Genomic DNA, 20,072 nt, shown 5'->3' with positions numbered 1-20,072 from the left:
AGAAACCTTGCTGTGATTTTGTGATGTAGATCAGTGGCTCTCAACTGATTTCGCTTCACAACATTAGACATCAAATGGCAAGTCAAAAATAGCTTATCATGAAAAATGTATTGAATTGAACAGCATGTGGTTGTATATTATTTCTATACTACTATAGTATTCATTAAAATTTTGATTCAGCCTTAACATTTTCATTTTAGTAAACTTGTGATTTTTTCCTTTTTTGATATTTAAAAAAATATTTTTAGATTCAATTTATCTTTTAGTTTGTTTCAGTAAGTTTTCAAGGCAACATTTCTACATTTTACCTTTACCTACGTTTTTCATGTGATTTTTATATTAGCTTTTTTCAGTTACCAAAAAACAATTTTTAATAGTTTTAGTTAACAATAACAACACTGGTTTGGACATAAGTTTGACATCAAAAGAGATTTCTAATATATTTAAAATATTAATATTTCAGATATTTTGCTATGCTAAATGTTTAGTTAATAAATTTTTTTCCCCCTGATCCACTAATTGAGAACTACTGATCTAAAACCATTTAGCCTCAAAAGCAGAACTGTGGAAAAACTGAAGAGTCACTCAAAGAACAAAACTAAACCAGTTTGTACAGATCGCTGTGCATTTTTAGCCTATAATAATATTCTTGATTTTTAGCATTGTACCTACAATGACTCTTTGTGATTCATCCCCTGAATCATATCATATATTCTCCTGATTATAACAGGCATGACCGTCAGGTGATCACTAGACTCTAGTGCTGAAATTATATCAGAAAATGTGAGTAATTGTGCCTAGTCATGTTATTCAGAGCCGTCATGTGAGATTCTGCTGGCAGAGTCTTTCTGTGTGAAATCCTCACTAGATGGTCATCAAGTGTATATTTTTCACTACAGCATAGTTTAAATATTGAATCGAGTGGCAAAACATTGACACATTTAGTGAAGGCAGAACCTTTCTTGAATTCCATGCGAAAGAAGGGATAGTTCATTTTGTCATCATTTACTCTACATCATGCACTTCTAGTCCTTTGACTTTTTTCTGTGGATGATATTCAAAAACACACTCTTTGTTTTCCACAGAAGAGAGAAAATCACTGGTTTACAATGACGTGAAGGTGAGTAAATGATGACAGAATGTATTTTTGAGTGCATTATCATTTTAAATGTCTGTTTGTTTTTGTGAAGATCTGCATCTTCTGCTAATTCAGTGCTGCTCCATTCATCTTTTAGTCTTGATACTTGATATATCATATCATATCATATCACACAATCAACTGTCGATCTGTAGAACAAAACTAATGAAATGAAATACTTATCAATATTTACATTTAATAGCAAAAATGACTTGTTTTGCTTAATAAACTTGATTTAAAACTCTTTCTGCTTTGGTTTTTATACACCTTGCAGTGGACCATTTTTCCACAAATGTGTGTGTAAACTGCATTTTGTATTTACTTGCATTATCTTTGCGTAATATTAAAATTGGTTTGATGATCTGAATCTTTTAAGTGTGACAAATATGCAAAAAAAAAAAAAAACAGGAAGGGGGCAAAAACCTTTTCACGGCACTGTATATATAAACTTTATTATTAATGTTTATATATATTAATGTGTGTGATGGTGTTGGTAGCAGATAATATAAGGGCTTTTTTTGCTTGCATTTCAGTGCATCTTATGTCCTGTGTATTTTAATTATTAATTTAATACAAGTAATTTATTAATTTAATTTTGTAAGTAAAACTTTTACTCCATATTCCACACAAATACTCTATACTTCACAACAACAGTCATAAATGAGACAAAAATTTTATATTGTTGAAATATAGAGCGAGAGAGAAATCGATCTATCTAATTCTGAAATGCGGCGTCTGTTTCTGTGCCGTTCATATAAGCAGTTGGTCCCTTCGATCAGAACTCAAAGTCCCAGCCGGACTCTTCATCAGGCGGCGGCTCATCTGTGTCCTCTGGGAAACAGTCGAAATGACTGGTGTCCAAAGGCCCTTCCACCTGCGGCAAACAAATCAAACTCATTTTCTTTGGATGAAAACGCAAGATAAAGCAAAGAAACTCACTCACTCAGGACTGCAACTCTCTAAAAATATCTCAGACGGAGTAAAATTATATCAGGATTTGTGAGGTCAACTAATACTTCTTTTCATTTATCGGAGATGACTAATTCATTTTGAACATATGTATTTTTCATATCCCTCCAAGTTAAAAACAGTCCATCAAATGATTAATTTCTCTTATTTGCTGGAGAAGCTCACAGTTGGTATAAACGGAGAAGTCAAGGTTCCTTCACGAACACCATCCCAGTTAAACCCCTCAAACCATCTGCAAGACACATTAAAACCAGCACAGCCCACACATCATGACTGTTCAATGAAATGCAGTAGTCAATATGTAGTGATAATGTCAGAGCTGCATGTATCGTCTGTACTTGTGTTTCTGGATGTCCTTCACGCCGTTCTTCTGGTTGCCGAGTCTCTCAGACGGATTGTCCCTGCCAGGTTATATGACACACTTTATGGCTGTTTTTCAAAATGTATTATCAAATAAATTTTTTTTTCTTAAAAAATGTGCATCATGATTTGCATCATGATTTCGAAATTTCACACATGGAAAAAAACTGCAATGTGAAAAAAGGAGGGGGGGGGGATAATTAAAAAAAAATAGCTCCTTCATAAGCCCTTAGATTTTTTTTTTCACTCCAAATTTGTTTCTCTCTGATATTTTTCTCTCTCTCTCTCAAAAAAAAAAACTTTGGAGAAAAAAACTCTCCCTAAAACATTTTTTCTCTCTCCAAACTTGTTCTCTCTCCTGAAACTTTTCTCTAATTTTTTTTTCTTTCCCAAAAAAATGTTTTCTCTTACAAAAACTTTTTTTTTTCTAATAAACCTTTTTCCCTCTTTATTTTTTTCAGCATTTTAGTCTCTCTCAAAAAACCTTTTTTTCACTTTGAAATTTTTTCTCTCTCCTGAAAAACCTTTTTCTCTCTAAATTTGTTCTTTCCCCCAAAAAATGTATCTTCCAAAAAAACCTTTTCTCGCTCCAATTTTTTTTTTTTTCAAAAACACTTTTCTCTCTTTATTTTTTTTCTTTTAAGACACTGCATTTAAGTTTTTTTCTCTCTGATTTTTTTAAATAAAACACTGTTTGTTACTGTATTGCATTAATCAGACACAACATAAATGTAATATTTCAACTGTCATCTTGCAGAAAATAGTGCGAATGCAGAGGTGAGCCTCAACTAAGTTATACAGTAAGAATTTCTAAGTCACTGTATTTCTGTAACGCCCCCAAAAAATAAAAATAAAATAATATACAGAACAATGTTATTTCAGCAGCTCAGGTTTCCATAACAAAAGAACAGTTTTTTTAAACAGCCTTTTCTGAATAAACACGCTGACTCTATCTTTGTACCTGCACAGTCTCTTGATCAAGTTCGCAGCACTCTTAGTGATTTTCTTGGGAAACTCCACCATATCGATTCCTCGAAGAATAATGTTGTACGTCTTCATGGGATCTGACCCTGAGAAAGGTGGGCTTGGAGGCACAGAGGATTTAACTCTAGGGGAGTTGGAAAATGAGCCTATTTTCAAAAATAGTGGCGTGTTCCTTTAATTTAAAGCTAAATAAAAATACTACAAAAAACTGACAAAATTACATAAAAGCACTAAACCTTAAACTAAAATTAAAATTAAAACTAGTATATAAATAATAGTAAAATGACACTGCTTTGCTTACCAGCTTGGCATATCCACGGTGGTCCAGTATGATGTTCTCAGGCTTCAGGTCTCTGTAGATGATTCCACGGCAGTGTAGAAAAGCGAGAGCTTCCACCACACATCCAGCGTAGAAGCGTGTGGTGCTGTCATCAAACGAGCCTCTGAAAACAGCCACACAACTTCCTGTAAGTCACTCAATCCCTTCAGGAGAATGTGAGAAAATACTGAGCGGGATCCTGATACCTGTCTCTGAGCAGAGTCCACAGCTCTCCACCCAAACACGCCTCCAGCAGCATGTACAGGTACTTCGAATCTCTGAAGGTCTGATAAAGTCTGAAACATATAACCAATACGGGCTTTTCATAAAAATACCATGTGATTAATAAAATATGTGGAGTTACAGTGTCATCTGTCAACTAAGATTTTTATTTCATTCTTTATGTTATTATAATCAGATTATAATAATTATAATTAGACTGTAATTGCTATAAATAGATATAATATGTGACCCTGGAGCACAAAAGCAGTCTCAAGACTTTAGGAGACTAAGTAAAAAAAACTCATGGTTTTAATTCTGCATAACTCAATGTATTGCAGGAGTGAATATAGGTTCATACAAAATATAGGTTTTCCCTTTAAGATTTCTTTTGCATTGCACATAAAACAGTTAAATCAATCAAATCATGTGACTAAGTTATCAACTGGCACTGAGTTGTACAGACCTGACAGTAAAAGGACTGTGGGCTTCCATCATGATGCATCTCTCAGACAGGATGTGGCCCTGCTGACTCGTGTCCAAGATGTGACGCTTTTTCAGGACCTTCATGGCAAAGGAGCGACTGTGATCGTTCTTCAGCTGCACCTGTAGAGAATCAATATGAACACATTCTCTCAATATACTTCTAATCACCCCTACAGAAACATCGAACTACTCGTCTTACCAGCTCCACCCGACTGAAGCCGCCCACCCCCAGCGTGCAGATCACACGGAAGTCACTGAGAGACATATTAGAGAAGAACGCGGCTTCTGCCTCCAACCTACGAGAGATGTCAGTTATTCTGGTGAGTCCGAATGCTCCTCATCTCTGATCGATGGATGTGAAGCAGCTCATCATGTGCTTACCTGGCCTTCACCTCTTCACTCTCATACATCTTGTTGCTCATATTGTCCAGTCCTCCGATCAGCTGCTTGAAAGACCTGTTAGAGTTGAGTTTTATTAGCAGTCAGTAAATGTGACAAGACAGAGGAGAGATGATGTTATTAGTTCACTGATTGTTCTGATATTGTGATTGTACAAGTTCTGATTTGGACTGATTATGACGGTTCTGACTTGCTATGATTTTGATATCTTGATTGAAATATTAATATTGATAGTTATGATTTTGATGGTAATAATAATAATAATTATTATTTATTTATATAGCGCCTTTCCAACACCCAAGGTCACTTTACAAGTCAGGTTTAAGGAACAGAAACAAATAAACATCAATATCAGAAGACAGAACACATACCAAGAGCTGAGAGTAATATACAGAGACAGCTTTAGAGCCAATCAGAATTACCTCAGTTTTATCAGAGTTAAATTTAAGGTAATTTGCCTCCAGCCAAAGCTTGAGTCCTTGATGCAATTTTTTAATGCAGGCTGAGGAAACACTGAGGTGGAAGGTGCGCTAAAATAAATTTGAATGTCATCTGCGTAACAGTGGAAGTTAAACCCATAGCGTTTGATTATTTGTCCAATTGGCAGCATATAAATCGTAAAGAGGAGAGGGCCCAAAACAGAACCTTGAGGTACACCAGAACTGATGGATTTGGTAGATGATTTGTGTTTCTGGTATATAACAAATTGTTGCCTCCCGGTGAAATAGGAGGAAAACCATTCAATGGTTATGATATTGTGGATTGTGATAGTTATAGTTCTGACTAAATGTAATGATTATTATGTTGATAGATATCGATTGTGATTGTTATCATTTGGATTGATTGGGATTGTTGTGATGTTCATTGTGAGTTATGATTTAGATTAAATGTGATGATTATTTTTGACTGTGATAGTTACAATTTTCTTTGCTTGGGATGGTTGTGATTTTGTTTGTGCTGATGTGATCCTGATAGATAGTGACTGCTGTTTTTGAACGATCACTGATTGTGATTGTGCTGCGAGCTCCTCACTCTCTGTCCACAACCAGACATGTCACATCTCCAACAGCCGTAACATTTGCTGTACGCACATCTTCCCTGGGAAGAAAAGTGAAAAATGTAAAAAAATATATTCTTAAATCTTAACCAGAATGGTTAAAATGAGAATTATGACCCTAAAAATTAGGTTTCTCCCTGACCCTTTGAGAGCCTGCTCTCCAAACCAATCTCCTCTAGACAGTGTGGACAGGAACACTGGCTCCTCACTGGCTGATTTCTGCTGGGTGACCCTCACCTGTGGGGCAAAACAGCCACAAAACCGAGAATAAATATTCTGTTCTACAACTCAGCAGGAAGCCTCAGAAAGGCTCTTTTCTCACCTGACCCTCACTGATGATGAAGAATGTGTCTCCAGTAGCGCCCTGACGAATGATGTAGTCGCCATCACTGTAGTGAGTCTAAAATACAGAGAGCGAAAACAACACAGAATAAAAATACTGAAGGTCACAAAGATCACATGAATCAATTCGGAATTGATTTTAGAATAAATATGCAGTGTTCAAAGACTTCACCTCTTCCAGAACATCTGCTACTTTACTCAGCACATCTTCAGTGAGAGTCTTGAAGGAGGGCACACTGATGACACAATTCAGGTGACAGTATTACTACTACTTGTCTTACTAAACCTAAATTCCATATAGTATCAAAACTCTGATTTTGGTTTCAGATGTTGAATTTGATTTGATGCTAAATTGTGTTACCTTCTCAAAAACTCCATGTAGTTTGAATGCTTGAGAAGGCCAGTTCTCATCATGATGGTTTGGAAACCCTGTCGATCTATAGCCCATAGTTTGATATCGGTCAGGGCTGAAAGGGAAGAAGACGATAATGGTGAGGAAGGAGGAAATTATTCCTGAAAATGTGCAGTTTAATTCTATTGATGGCTTACCATGCAAATAAATGGTACTACTAATTCAAATTCCTGAATATATTGTTTCTTAAACTGTCCTTTCAAGTAAAAGTCAAAAAGCTCCTAAAATTCATGAATAAAATGGATTATTTAAATTATAATTAAATAAATAAATCAATCACATTATTAAACCTTTTTTATATAAATAAAAATAGTACTACAGTATATTAAATCATGGAATTTTACAGACAAGAACACTTTTATTGAAATTTATGACATGGATTACAACATTTCAGATCAGACGGATTTACTATAATTCTCTGCTTCATAATTCATAAACAAGGACATGTGCAAATATAAATGTGGGCTTGATCTCCTCACCTCAACACACTTTTGTTCTGTACTTCCTCTCAACACGACTGACAGCTGCTGCTTTGAGAACTCTTCACATCCCACTCAAAGTAATTACTCTGCCAGCCCACCGCACACAAACACTATCACATACTACTGTTAATATTCCTCAGTAAACACCAATAAACTCTGGAGTCATTTTATTAATACCTGCAAAACCAATAAATAAATTCCTAACAAATACAACAACCTTCAAAATACCTTCATTTTAAGACAAAATATTATTTGATGGCATAATTGCATAACCCTAACCCTAACTGTTCTTCTATTATGTATGTATGTATATATATATGTGTGTGTGTGTGTGATATATATATATATATATATATATATATACAGTATCTCACAGAAGTGAGTACACCCCTCACATTTTTGTAAATATTTTATTATATCTTTTCATGTGACAACACTGAAGAAATGACACTTTGCTACAATGTAAAGTAGTGAGTGTACAGCTTGTATAACAGTGTAAATTTGCTGTCCCCTCAAAATAACTCAACACACAGCCATTAATGTCTAAACTGCTGGCCACAAAAGTGAGTACACCCTTAAGTGAAAGTACATTATTTTTACCATTTTTTGGGGGTGAACTATTCCTTTAAACACTATGCTGGCTGATGAAGCCAATGTGTGTCAAGTTGAGAAACATTTTTGATTAATTATATTATTCTATAATTATGCAAATCCAACTTAAATTGTACTCATTCTGAGCGGCACTTTTGTTTAGCACTTTTTGTTGAAATGCAGGAAATCTGATCAGGGTTCACAGGTGAGATTCTTACAGGGAAATATAGAGTGATCTTTGCATGAACAGGAACAGCCAAAGGCCTGATTTTAATTGAATATTTATTATTGTGATTAAACAGACACCACCAGAGTCAACTCATTTCACCCCAATCTATCACACTAAACCGATGTGTCGTAAAAGGGCAAAGGATGAGGATATATTAGAAAAACCATATGGCCAAACATCCCAGCAATTATACACTGCCGATTCCTCCATGTTCACTTGTCTATAGCCCACAGCGCTGGCAGATGAGCAGGAATTCAGACTCAAGACAACAAACTTTGTATTTATGATCTTATAAGTTCAGGCTTATATGTTTTGTTTGTCAGAATTACAGACAAAGAAAGAGTGTCCCTGTGACTAAATTTAATACCATTATTGGCATAGTTTGGGTTTATTTTTTATCTTTACTTGATCCTTCCTACTAACTAATTATGTCACATCCTATATCTCTCTTTTTTTTTTTTTTTTATAATTTTTTAATTTACTCTGCAATGGTATATTATTTTTTAACATTTTGTTTTTTTTGGTAAGTTTTTCTATTTACACCGTTTACGCTATTGTTATTTATTTTCTATTAATCGTACTATTTTCATATTACTTTATATATATTATATATTTTAATTTTCGTATGTTACATCCTGTTCCTTCCTAATTTAACTTATTTAATTTAATTAACCATTATGTTTTTTAGTAATAATACTTATTTAATCAATTTGCTCTATTGTTATTGACTCTATATTAACATTATACATAATATTTTCATATTACTTTTACCCTTTATATATCTTAATTAAATTTATTTTAGAATTTAATTTAATGAATCACTTTTGTTTAATCTAATATAAATAATCAATTTAATAAATTTGCTCTGTTATTTTACTCTATATTTACCTACAATCTATATATACAGTACATACATAGATGTATTATTTTATATTACTATTAACATTTCAATATTTAAATTATTCTATGATTGTATGAAACATCTTGTTCCTTTTTTTGGTAAACTGGTTGATTGTTACTTTCTCTGAAATTTAATATAATAAATTGAATTTAATATAAAACTAATTTGTTAATTAAACTTTTTTACTCCATTTGATCTATTGTTATTTTACTCTATATTACTTTATTATTTTATATTACTTTTTACTTTTATATATTTATTCTAAACTCCAAACATGTTAACAGTATAAATGTACAGTTTTGTTAAACTAATAAAGCAAATCCAATTAAAACTCAGCTTGAGTATGAAATAGGAAACATTAAATAATCAGCTTCCTTTAGGTCCAGTTTGACTAATATTTTGACTGAGTGAATCTCACCCGTGACGGTGGCCGTGCGCGTGCAGTTATAGAGTATTGCGAGCTCTCCGAACACTTTCCCCCGCTCGATGGTGCACAGCTTCTGCTCTCCTTTGGTAACCTCCACCGACCCCTCTGCACACAACACACACACACACACACAAACCCAACAACCTTGAGTCTGAGAATGAGATGAATGTGTGTAGGCGAACCGTTAATACTTTTATTCAGCAAAGATGCATTAAATTGATGAAAAAATATAGTTTAGAAGGTTACAAAAGATTTCTATTTCAAATAAACATTTTGAACTTTCTATTCATTAAAAATATTGTGTTTTCAATATAGATATTAATAAGAAATGTTTCATGAGAAGCAAATCAGCATATTAGAATGATTTCTGAAGGATCATGTGACTCTGAAGACTGGAGTAATGATGCTGAAAATTCAGCTTTGTATCACAGAAATAAATTACATTTTAACATATCTATTTTCAAATAGAAAATAGTTATAATATTTTTAAAATATTACTTTTATTTGTACTGTACTTTTTTTCTAATAAATGCAGCCTTGGTGAGCAGAAGAGACTTCTTTCAAAAACATTCCAAAATCTTACCAACCCCAAACTTTTGAATAGGTTTATTTAAAAGAAGCAGCAACAAAAAATATTTAAATTCTCCTTTGTGTTCCAAACAATAAACAGAATATGGGTTTTGAGTAAATAATGACAGAATTTTAGTTTTTTGTGCTTGAACTATTCTTGTGCAAAGCCATGAAATAATAGCACACATCATGTGAAGTGTTCTCTTTGCACGGAGGATCGCTGTCACAAACACATGACGAACAGGCAGCAAATTCAACAGCCCACTTGACAGAGGTTAGCATAAAAACAAAACGCTGTTGTTAGGGACCCTTTCAGTTTTACATAAACGGTTTCTCCAAATAGTTTTAACTGATCATAAAGTAAAAATAGTAGATTTGAAATAGATGCTCCTCACCTTCCAGGACGTAGACGGTAGAGCCGTCGTCGCCCTCCTGGATGACGCAACAGCCCTGTGTCAGTGTGGTGGGATACATGCAGTCCATGATGGTGAGGATCTGACTGGCCTCCAGGTGCTTCATGAAATCATTCTCCAAAAGAGCCTTCTGGATCAACTCTCGAGACCTGGGATGAGCACAGGGAGATGGGACGCAATCAAACATGTTGCTTTTCTATTTCACTCATGTGTACGGGCTCTAACTCACTCCTCGCTCTTGCTGTAGTTGGTGAGGGTGACGTGGGTGAGTTGATTTGGATCCAGCCCTGTGGGTTCGGCTGAAATGGCCTGGCGTTTAGTTCGCTGGGGCTCATCTGGTAACGCTGCTCCGGCACCGATAAAATAAAATGCAACAATAAATAACATGTGTCCGTATGGTTAATCCAGGCATTTGATTGAGTTCCCAGCTCACCGGTGACTTCTGTCGTCCCGGAGGGGTTGAGTGAGACCGAGGCGGTGCGGAGACGGTCCAGCTCGCCCTGCAGCTGTCTGATGAGGTCATCTTTAGAGTCCAGCTCCAGCTCCAGCTCATCGATGAGGGCGTCACGTTGCCGCAGCTCCTCAATCTTAGTCTGCAGGGCAAACTGGAGGTCACGGAGAGTTCCCATCAGCCCGTCACCGCTGGAGGATTATGCATCCATAAAAGCAATGAAATCCAATAAAGAAATCAGTAAAACACATCCGAACAAGCAGCTTTACAGGGTTTGAGATGGATGTTTCTGACACGTTATTGATCTCAGTCAGAAGGAAATGGAAGTGTTACAGCTGATGGGATGATGAGGACAGAATTATGAATAAATTAAACAGAAATACAGTGTAAATAAAATTAATAGCTAGTAAATACAGTGGAGTGCCCTTGAAAATGCTTTCTTTTTGAATACAGTTTTTTCATTACAAATTATATCATTTGGACAACTTTAAAGGCGATTTTCTCAATATTTTGATTTTTTGACACCCTCAGATTCCAGATTTTCAGATAGTTGTATCTCGGCCAAATATTCTCAAATAATGGAAAGTTTATTTATTCAGCTTTCAGATGGTGTATAAATCTCAATTTCGAAAAATTGACACTTAAGACTGGTTTTGTGGTCCAGGGTCACATGAGAGTAACGATTCAAATGTGAAGATGAATTTCAAAAATTAACATGAATTTTACAGTTTCTTAGTATTTGGTCTCAAATGTTAAACAAGACTTATAAAACAAGACTTAATTGTTTTAACAGGCTTTCTACATTTGATTAGGTCTGACAATTGTGAATGATCCATTTTTATGGTTTTGAAAGTGCTTTATAAATAAAGGTTGAATAAAATAAAGGTTGAAATATTTCTTATTAAGTTTATGAATAAATGAAACTTAAAATAAACTTAAAAATGCTTTCTTTTTGAATATTTTTTTAATTACAAATTGTTAGTGCAACAATTCAAGTGTGAAGCTGAATTTGAAAAATTATTGAATTAAATTATGGAAATTATGAATTAATATATATATATATATATTTTTTTTTTTTTTTATAAAATATGAATTTCATAGTCTCCTACTTGGTTTTAAACATTTCCTATTTAGTTTACATTATTATGTTTCCTTGTTTTACATTGTCAAAATCCAGTTTATTTTCAGTTTCTTTGAATCCCCGATAAATAAAAACCCACTATAGAAAAATAATTTTAAAATGAAAATAAAATATATAAAAAATAAATATTTAGATGAACAAATACACCGAGAACCATATAGCGATGAAACGGAACAGGAGTGATTTCGATGTTATTTCTTTATATATTACATTGTACATGTTTAGCACATTGTTTTCTAAATTATATAATTTCTTTTCAGTATTCAGGCATAAAGACATAGGCAATAGCAAGAGAAAAACAAGTAACAAAATAAGAAAGGCTTATTAGAATGATTATCATTATGGTCCTTGTAAAAAACACTTCCCAGGTAAGCTGTTTAAACTCGTATCATCATTACATAAAAAGAGATATGGAAAAATATTTAGCACTCTGTCATTTATGTTTTTAAGATTTTTCATAAAAGGAAAAAGTTCTCGCTTGAAATAAAATTAAATCATGTAATAAAAGAGGTTCCGCCGTGTCGGACTTACCTACAATAAAGAGCACAGAGGACTGAACCGATCGATCCAGCGCAGATGACCAGGGACAGACTCGGTTGTGTTTCAACACCTAGTGCGCTGCCTACCCACACTAACTAGACTGCATCCTATGCGCCTCCACCTCTGCGTCCAAAAACGAAGCTTGCGACCTCATAACGAGTCTTGCTGTCTGCCATTTGTGATGAAGAGTGAAGATGCTGCAGGTGTGTTTCTGACTGTAGGTTTGATTCATTTGAACTGACCGCTGTTAAAGAAGTAAAATTAGTCACGCTACTAATAATAACTACGTTTTCGGTGACACGAGTGACAGTAGCTATGTAGCTTTTCCAGCAACGAGCTACTTATATCGACAAGAAACAGTGTAACGTGACAAATAGCTATTTTTGTAACGACTTTGCGCGCGTTCTCTTAAATGTTTACTCGCTCTTGTATGAAGCATTCCGATTCGTTCCGAATCGATTCATTCGAATGATTCATTTAAATGAGTAAGTTTAGAAAATGTCCGTGCGCTTACTTCGCGGCATTTACAAAATAATATCATAATATTAATTACAATAATTTGACAAAATGATATAACATTTATTTAAATGCTAATCACCGTTTGATATATTTATGTAAATAACATCACTTCATAAATTATTTTTACTACTGTATTTTTGTGTAGATTATATTCATTTACTCTCGTTCCTGTCAATCTAAAATATGAAAATTCATCATAAAAATATGAATTATATTTTTGACTATGATAATCTAAACCAAGAGTACAATAATCACTAAACATATCATTAAATATAAGAAAAGCATTTTAGATTTTACACTACATTTTAGCTGTAATGTAAAATCAAACTTTGTCGAATGTTATTTATGAAAATAAGGGTTACGTTTAATCAAAACATGACGAAAATGCCGCTTTCAATCTGAAGCCTAGCAAAACATGTCAACATGGCGGCTTGCGTGAGTGAAAACGATTCAGATAGAAAACTTGAATTGTATCCTTTTACTGCTGTTCCTAAATGTCCAACTAATTTACTATGACACAGTTGAACTCTGCTTTTATATTTTGGGATTTATTAAGACTTTTCAGCTCTTACCTGAGAACAGCACAGACATGTGCAGCCAAGTAACACAGTAGATCGGTCAATGTATGAGAAACAGAGGTGCATGTTTTTTTTAAAGCCCTGTTTTGTTTAACTTTAACAAAACATCAGCTTTTTAAAGGTACCTTTCCCATCTGAGAGAGAGGCAGCTATCGCCCTGCAGTCTTTATCTCCTGATCCTGAGCCCAGGAAAGGAGGAATCACTAAAAATCTGGATGTTTCAGGACACACACTGTCTGTGTGAGTTTAAGCACATGAACGATCACCTACAAAAGTCTAGCGTTTAAAATAGTTGTCCTAATTTAGATTTAGGTCGGCACACTTTGCCACACTGGTCTAATTACCAGATTTTCCTCTTTCCTTTCAAATACTATCCTATGTATTTGTGATATTAATTCATAAAAAAAAAAGAAATGCGTGTTTTGTTGTTGAAATTAACAGAACATTTCTATTATACACAATAAAACAAATCAGATTTTTGGTCATGTCTTTATAGGAGATGGACTGCAGATGAAGCCCGTATTCTACGTGTTTCTGTAAGTTCATTCTTGGACCATTTGTCTCTAGTGATGGAAACTATGGATGCATTTGGACCGCCTGTTTCACAATGACACTTTGAGAGACAAATACAAGCATCAGAGCAGAAATGTGGATGCAGATGCTGTTTGCACCATGTTAGGAGGATGTAAAAGAGAAACATCTGCTGCCGTGTGTTCAGTATGGACTGCGAGGACTTAAAAAGCGTAATCAATGTGGCTTTTGCTCATGTCTTAAGACAATTGTTTTGAGTTGTGTTAAAGGAATATTTCACCCAACAATTAAAATTTACTAAAAAATTACCCTCAGACCATACAAGATACAGAGTTTGTTTCTTCATCAGAACAGATTTGGAGAAATGTAGCATTACATCACTTGTTCACCAATGGATCCTCTGCAGTGAATGGGTGCCGTCAGAATGAGAGTCCGAACAGCTAATAAAAACATTACAGAAATCCACACGACTACAGTCCATCTATTAACGTCTTGTTTGTAATAAACACATTGATCATTAAGACGTTTTAATTTTAAACCATTGCTTTTGGTCCTCTATCTAGAATATTGCTTTCGCCAATGAAAACGTTTGTCTGAATCAGGAGAGAAATATGCACAGATCAAGCACCATTTTAGAGAATACAGGTCTAAACAAATATGTCAGTGGATTTTGAAGTGAGAGGACAACAGGGGATGGACTCTTTCACTGGAGGAGGAGGAGTTATGATTATGGCCATATTTTGGCCAGAAATGAAGGTTTAAAGTTTAAAACACCTTAATGATCAATTTGTTTCTTACGAACATGCAGCTTTTCCCTTCACAAGACGTTAATTGTTGGACTGTAGCCGTGTGGATTTCTGTAACGGTGTTATCAGCTGTTTGGACTCTCATTCTGACGGCACCCATTCACTGCAGAGGATCCATTGGTGAGCAAGTGATGAAATGCTACATTTTTCAAAACCTGTTCTGATGAAGAAAATAATTCATCTACATCTTGGACGGCCTGAGGTCGAGAAAAGTTTCAGCAAATTTTAAGTAAATTTTATCAGTGTAACAGAAGCCAAAACAAACGAGTTTTGTCATTTGAATAAAGATTTATTAATGGAGCATTGTTGATAAAACAACCGAGAATTGATTTGACTGTTCAAGGTAATTGTTTTATAAAAGAGGGACAGATGTGTTTATTGGTTTCTATTGGCAGACATCACTAAGAGTTTTCGATCAAAATAATCTACAACACTGGCTAATAGAAATAAAGACGTAAAAAAAAAATCGCACGGATTCAAGGGTCGTCAGGACTCACTCTCCGATTTCAGCTTTCCTTTATTTGACCTACATCATACCCATAATTTGTTCAATGAGATGAACCCGTTAGAAATGTCTACTATATGAACATAAAAATAAACTGTAAACCTAGAAATTAAACAGCATGAGGTCAAGACAGGAATTAATCATTAATGTTACATTCATACATTAAAACTGGGGAAACACTTTCGTTCGAAGTGAAAGAAATTGTGTTGCATGGTTAAAATTATTGCACTTAAGACTTCGTGAGCTCCCAGATCCCCAAAATGTTCATTCGACACCACCAGCCTTCCTGCACTGAAGACTGTACCATGTAAGTGGGCGTCCTTAGGCACAAACTTTAAATATTTCTTTCTGGTCTTGGTAGCTCTTGCTGAGGATTTTGATATTGTGACATGTTGGGCTGTTTATTCTGAGTGTGCGTATAACTTTTTAGTTAAATAATTAAGTTTAGCATATTAAAGGATTTGGCAAAATATAGGAATTTCAAGGAAGACTGCTTCTACATCCTAAAAAGAAGTAAAAAGCACAGAAAGACATACAAGCAGGAGACGAGTCTGAAAGACTATAATCTGCAAGGAATAAACAATACAAGAAACAAAAAAAATAATCACTTGTAAATAATAGAATAACTATCATGTTTCATCTCTTTCTCATAGAAATAATATCCTTAAAGGTAGTTATATTAAAAGTGATGCTGTAGCAGGGAGTTTCTTTAAATTCCTAACAGTTCTTTACATACAAGTTTGGGAAGGAAGTTTTCTTCTGAATGCTGGATGTTTTGCACTTCGGGATCGGTCTGCCCCACACTGGCTCCCCTCTGCATCTCTGGTCCCCTCTGTCTCCATACATCCCATCTCAGCAGCTGCAGCCGTCACCAGAGGACACGGGTCTGTCATCTCTCAGTTTAATCTGGTCTGGGAAGTCGTACGTCTCAACCTCAGACTCCTGTGAGATGGGCAGACATTAGTATCAGAGTGGAGGTGCTGTTATTAAAAATAAATAAATGCATAAAATAAATGCATCGCGATACAGATGTGGACGACTCGGAATCAATTCACAAATGTCAAAACATTCGCAAACATTATAATATTGTATATAATTTTTGCACATCAAGGAGCCACACATTTCTTTTCCTGATGGTTCTTTGCAATACTGGCAAATATAAACTTCCAGATGACTTGCCAAATCACTTCCATTTGTTTTATTAATAAAAGACATTGGAAGTAAATTCATTATTGATCATTACAAATACTTTGCTTTAATAGTCACACAGTGAGAACAAAGAAAATGTATAGAAAGAAAGATGCATCGATAATCTTTTTATCATCGCATCGCAGCCCTCTGAATCGTAATCGAATCGTGAGGTGCCTAGAGATTCCCACCCCTAATGTCAAACAGTGCGTACCTGTTTGAGGGCGTTGCGAGCGATCGTTTGGAAGGCTTGGTCCACGTTGATGGCCTCTTTTGCACTGGTCTCAAAGTACGGGATATTGCTTTTGCTCTGACACCACGCCTGGGCTCGTTTCGTTGTCACCTGTACAGGGCAGTCAGTTAGTCAATATAATAAATTGATATGTGGCTCATCCAGTCTTTGATTTTAGAATCAATACCAGGGTTATTATCATTAACTAAAACTAAATAAAAAAAATACTTAAAATAAACGTTGATTGAAATGAAAAAATTAAAGTAAAAAAAAAAAGTTTTTTATTTCAGCTAGTTGCTAATATAACATTTCTTATTTTAAATTAGCTTAACTTGATATACTAAAATAATTCTATCTAAAACTGAAATAAAATCAATTAAACATATATAAACTAATACAATTACAAAAACATACAACAAAATTACTTAAAACTTTCAAATTAAAAGAAAGAATAAAGGTGTAAAAGGACCAAAGTAAAAAAAAAAAGACAAACAACAAAATTACAGAAACTTTCAAGTGGAAATGAAAAATATAAAAATAAAAATACTAAATAATATAAAAACTATAAATAATATAACATAAAAATGTATAATATAAATTATTTATAGGTGCAAAAAGACTTGAGTAACATTGTAAGTGGACCTCAGGAAAAAAACTAATAAAAATAACAATAATTTCACAAAAAAAAAAAATTTTTTACTAAAACTTCAACTAAAATTAATATACACAAATATAATAATATATAATGTATATAATAACATTAAAGTATTAGTTCACTTCCAGAATTAAAATTTCCTGATCATTTATTCACCCCCCCATGTCATCCAAGATGTTCATGTCTTTATTTCTTCAGTCGAAAAAGAAATTAAGGTTTTTGAGGAAAAGATTTCAGGATTTTTCTCCATATAATGGACTTAAATGGGGATCAATGGGTTGAAGGTCTAAATTGCAGTTTCAATGCAGCTTTAAAGGGCTCTATACGATCCCAGCCAAGGAATAAAGGTCTCATCTAGCGAAACGATCTGTCGTTTTCTAAAAAAAAAAGAAAAAAAGAAATGTATATACTTTTAACCACAAATGCTCATCTTGCACTAGCTCCGCGATGTGCGTCCTGAAATTCATGCATTACGTAATCCCGTTGGAAAGGTCACGCGCGGTTAGCATCTGTGTACTCTGGTTCAAAAAGGTGGGGTAGGGTGAAAAACTCCATCTCATTTTCTCCTCCAACTTCAAAATTGTCCAACATCATTTTTACCTTTTTTTGAAAAGGATGTTTGACTTTCTTTGCACATTCACATTTTGTCATCACAATGCCTAAATATGTAATATGGAATATTATATAAATAGTGGGTGCTGTACAATCTTTAATAGACATTAATTCACATTTACTTATGTTTAAATTAAGACCTGAAGCTTCAGATAAAAGTTTTATACAATTAATTGCTATAGAGATTTGGGAAGCGTCTCTTAAAAATAAGCTGGTCTCATCTGCTAATTGACTAATAAATATTCCTCGATCCGCTATACGGATACCTTAAACTTAATTTTCTGTAAAGTTGCTTTGCAACGATTTGTATCGTAAAAAGCGCAATACAAATAAACTTGAATTGAATTGAATACCACTTTCACAAACAAACGTTGACAGTAGCTGCACACAAAAATGAGAAAAATGGGGAGAAATGAGGACTAGAGACAAAAAAGCAGGAAAATCTGGCCACGCCGCAACACTTATTTAAAAAAAAAATTTTTATCACATGAAAAGATATATCTTATATTTTAATACATACTATTGTCCTGTAAAAATAAAAAGCAGTATTTAATAATCACGATAATAATTAATATTATAAAATGTAATGTAATATAATATAATATAATAAAAGTATTAATATAATTGTTATTATTAAAGTATCTGCCAAATGTTTGGAAACATTACAATTATTAATGATTTTGAAATCAATCTTTTCTGCTCACCAAGGCTGCATTTATTTGATTTTGATCAAAAATAAAGTAAAAACAGCAATATTGTGAAATATTACAAATAACAAAAGGTTTCTATTTTAATATATTATAAAATGTAATTTATTCCTATAATTTATAATTTTCTGCATCCAGTTCTACTCCAGTTCTTGATGCTCAAGAAACATTTCTAATTATTATCAATGTTGAAAAGAGTTGTGCTGCTTCATATTCTGTGTGGAAATGGGGATACATTTTATTTTTCAGGATAAATAAAAAGTTCAATGAACAGCATATATTTGCATTTACCAAATATATTTATTAAATTTATTTACAATCACTTTAATGTATGATGAATACAATTATTAATTTCGCTCTCTTTTAAATCTTACCACAAATGTTTGAGTGGAATCATTGTTTCCACAAAAATGTTAAGCAGCAAAACAGTTTTTAACACTGATAATAATAAATGGTAAATGTTTCTGAGCAGCAAATCAGCATGTTAGAATGATTTCTGAAGAAACATTTCTAATTATTATCAATGTTGAAAAGAGTTGTGCTGCTTCATATTCTGTGTGGAAATGGGGATACATTTTATTTTTCAGGATAAATAAAAAGTTCAATGAACAGCATATATTTGCATTTACCAAATATATTTATTAAATTTATTTACAATCACTTTAATGTATGATGAATACAATTATTAATTTCGCTCTCTTTTAAATCTTACCACAAATGTTTGAGTGGAATCATTGTTTCCACAAAAATGTTAAGCAGCAAAACAGTTTTTAACACTGATAATAATAAATGGTAAATGTTTCTGAGCAGCAAATCAGCATGTTAGAATGATTTCTGAAGGATCATGTGACACTGAAACTTCTCTTTGTAAACAACAACAGACTTATAAACGATTCTAATGACGAATGCTGCGTTCCCAAATGCAAATTAAAGTGACTCAAACACAGCAGTGAATCGAAACTGAAAACACAGTACTGTTCCAGCAGACATGTAGAACGTCAGACTGTAGCCTATATGAGCAATATCGCTCGAGTACGAGAGTGATATTGCGTTTATACAACAGTTCGACGGAACATGCGTGTAATTAAACAAGAAACAACGGAGTGCCTAATAAAACCCTCTTTTGTGCGGAACTACTTCCTTCCGCCACGGATTCAAAGCTCAAGTTGACAGTTAAACATACGTCACTTTTAGAATTCGTATCAAGGGCATGTGCTGCTTCAGTTAGGTTATTAATGAGAAATAATGAGGTTATAAGAGAGAAACAATGCGGCAAGACGTGCATCCAAATGAGAGAGAGAGAGACCAC

General features: G+C 33.9%; 3 protein-coding genes across 4 annotated transcripts in view; 1 reads left to right on the top strand and 2 right to left on the bottom strand.

Moving 5' to 3' along the window:
* Positions 1-1,871: 1,871 nt before the first annotated feature.
* Positions 1,872-11,147, bottom strand: LOC107758604 (cGMP-dependent protein kinase 1-like). The gene is made up of 18 exons (XM_016576374.1): positions 10,732-11,147; positions 10,528-10,642; positions 10,281-10,447; positions 9,307-9,420; positions 6,635-6,740; positions 6,446-6,509; positions 6,254-6,331; positions 6,074-6,168; positions 5,907-5,972; positions 4,857-4,931; positions 4,675-4,771; positions 4,456-4,595; positions 3,977-4,066; positions 3,673-3,894; positions 3,429-3,623; positions 2,446-2,508; positions 2,273-2,339; positions 1,872-2,012 (listed from the first exon to the last, which is right to left on the bottom strand). The coding sequence occupies exons 1-18, from the start codon at positions 10,925-10,927 to the stop codon at positions 1,914-1,916; spliced, it is 2,049 nt and encodes a 682-aa protein (XP_016431860.1). The 5' UTR covers positions 10,928-11,147; the 3' UTR covers positions 1,872-1,913.
* A 2,194-nt stretch (positions 11,148-13,341) lies between these two features.
* On the top strand, positions 13,342-14,452 carry LOC107758603 (EKC/KEOPS complex subunit LAGE3-like). Its single transcript, XM_016576373.1, has 3 exons — positions 13,342-13,419; positions 13,639-13,767; positions 14,024-14,452. The coding sequence occupies exons 1-3, from the start codon at positions 13,373-13,375 to the stop codon at positions 14,136-14,138; spliced, it is 291 nt and encodes a 96-aa protein (XP_016431859.1). The 5' UTR covers positions 13,342-13,372; the 3' UTR covers positions 14,139-14,452.
* An 895-nt stretch (positions 14,453-15,347) lies between these two features.
* Positions 15,348-20,072, bottom strand: part of LOC107758645 (ras-related protein Rab-7a-like) — an 8,671-nt gene continuing 3,946 nt past the window's right edge. For both annotated transcript variants that reach the window (XM_016576436.1, XM_016576437.1), the window contains exons 5-6: positions 16,772-16,900; positions 15,348-16,311 (exon numbers count right to left, since the gene is read on the bottom strand). In XM_016576436.1, the coding sequence (XP_016431922.1) occupies positions 16,222-16,311; positions 16,772-16,900 (219 nt within the window). In that variant the 3' untranslated portion in view covers positions 15,348-16,221. The remainder of the gene's footprint in view (positions 16,312-16,771; positions 16,901-20,072) is intronic.

This window comes from Sinocyclocheilus rhinocerous, unplaced genomic scaffold (genome assembly GCF_001515625.1).
Source record: "Sinocyclocheilus rhinocerous isolate Xijiao unplaced genomic scaffold, SAMN03320098_v1.1 scaffold623, whole genome shotgun sequence".
NCBI classification, from domain to species: domain Eukaryota; kingdom Metazoa; phylum Chordata; class Actinopteri; order Cypriniformes; family Cyprinidae; genus Sinocyclocheilus; species Sinocyclocheilus rhinocerous.
The sequence above is the reverse complement of the archived record's forward strand: the minus strand, read 5'-3'. Positions and strand labels throughout refer to the sequence as shown.

Coding starts and splice junctions, on each gene's coding strand:
- LOC107758604 (XM_016576374.1), bottom strand. CDS start 10,927: ATGGGAACTCTCCGTGACCTCCAGTTTGCCCTGCAGACTAAGATTGAG. Junction 5,973..6,073: donor GGAGAGCAGGCTCTCAAAGG/GTCAGGGAGAAA, acceptor TTTTCTTCCCAG/GGAAGATGTGCGTACAGCAA. Junction 2,340..2,445: donor AAGGACATCCAGAAACACAA/GTACAGACGATA, acceptor TGTGTCTTGCAG/ATGGTTTGAGGGGTTTAACT.
- LOC107758603 (XM_016576373.1), top strand. CDS start 13,373: ATGGCGGCTTGCGTGAGTGAAAACGATTCAGATAGAAAACTTGAATT. Junction 13,420..13,638: donor TCAGATAGAAAACTTGAATT/GTATCCTTTTAC, acceptor ACAAAACATCAG/CTTTTTAAAGGTACCTTTCC. Junction 13,768..14,023: donor TCAGGACACACACTGTCTGT/GTGAGTTTAAGC, acceptor ATGTCTTTATAG/GAGATGGACTGCAGATGAAG.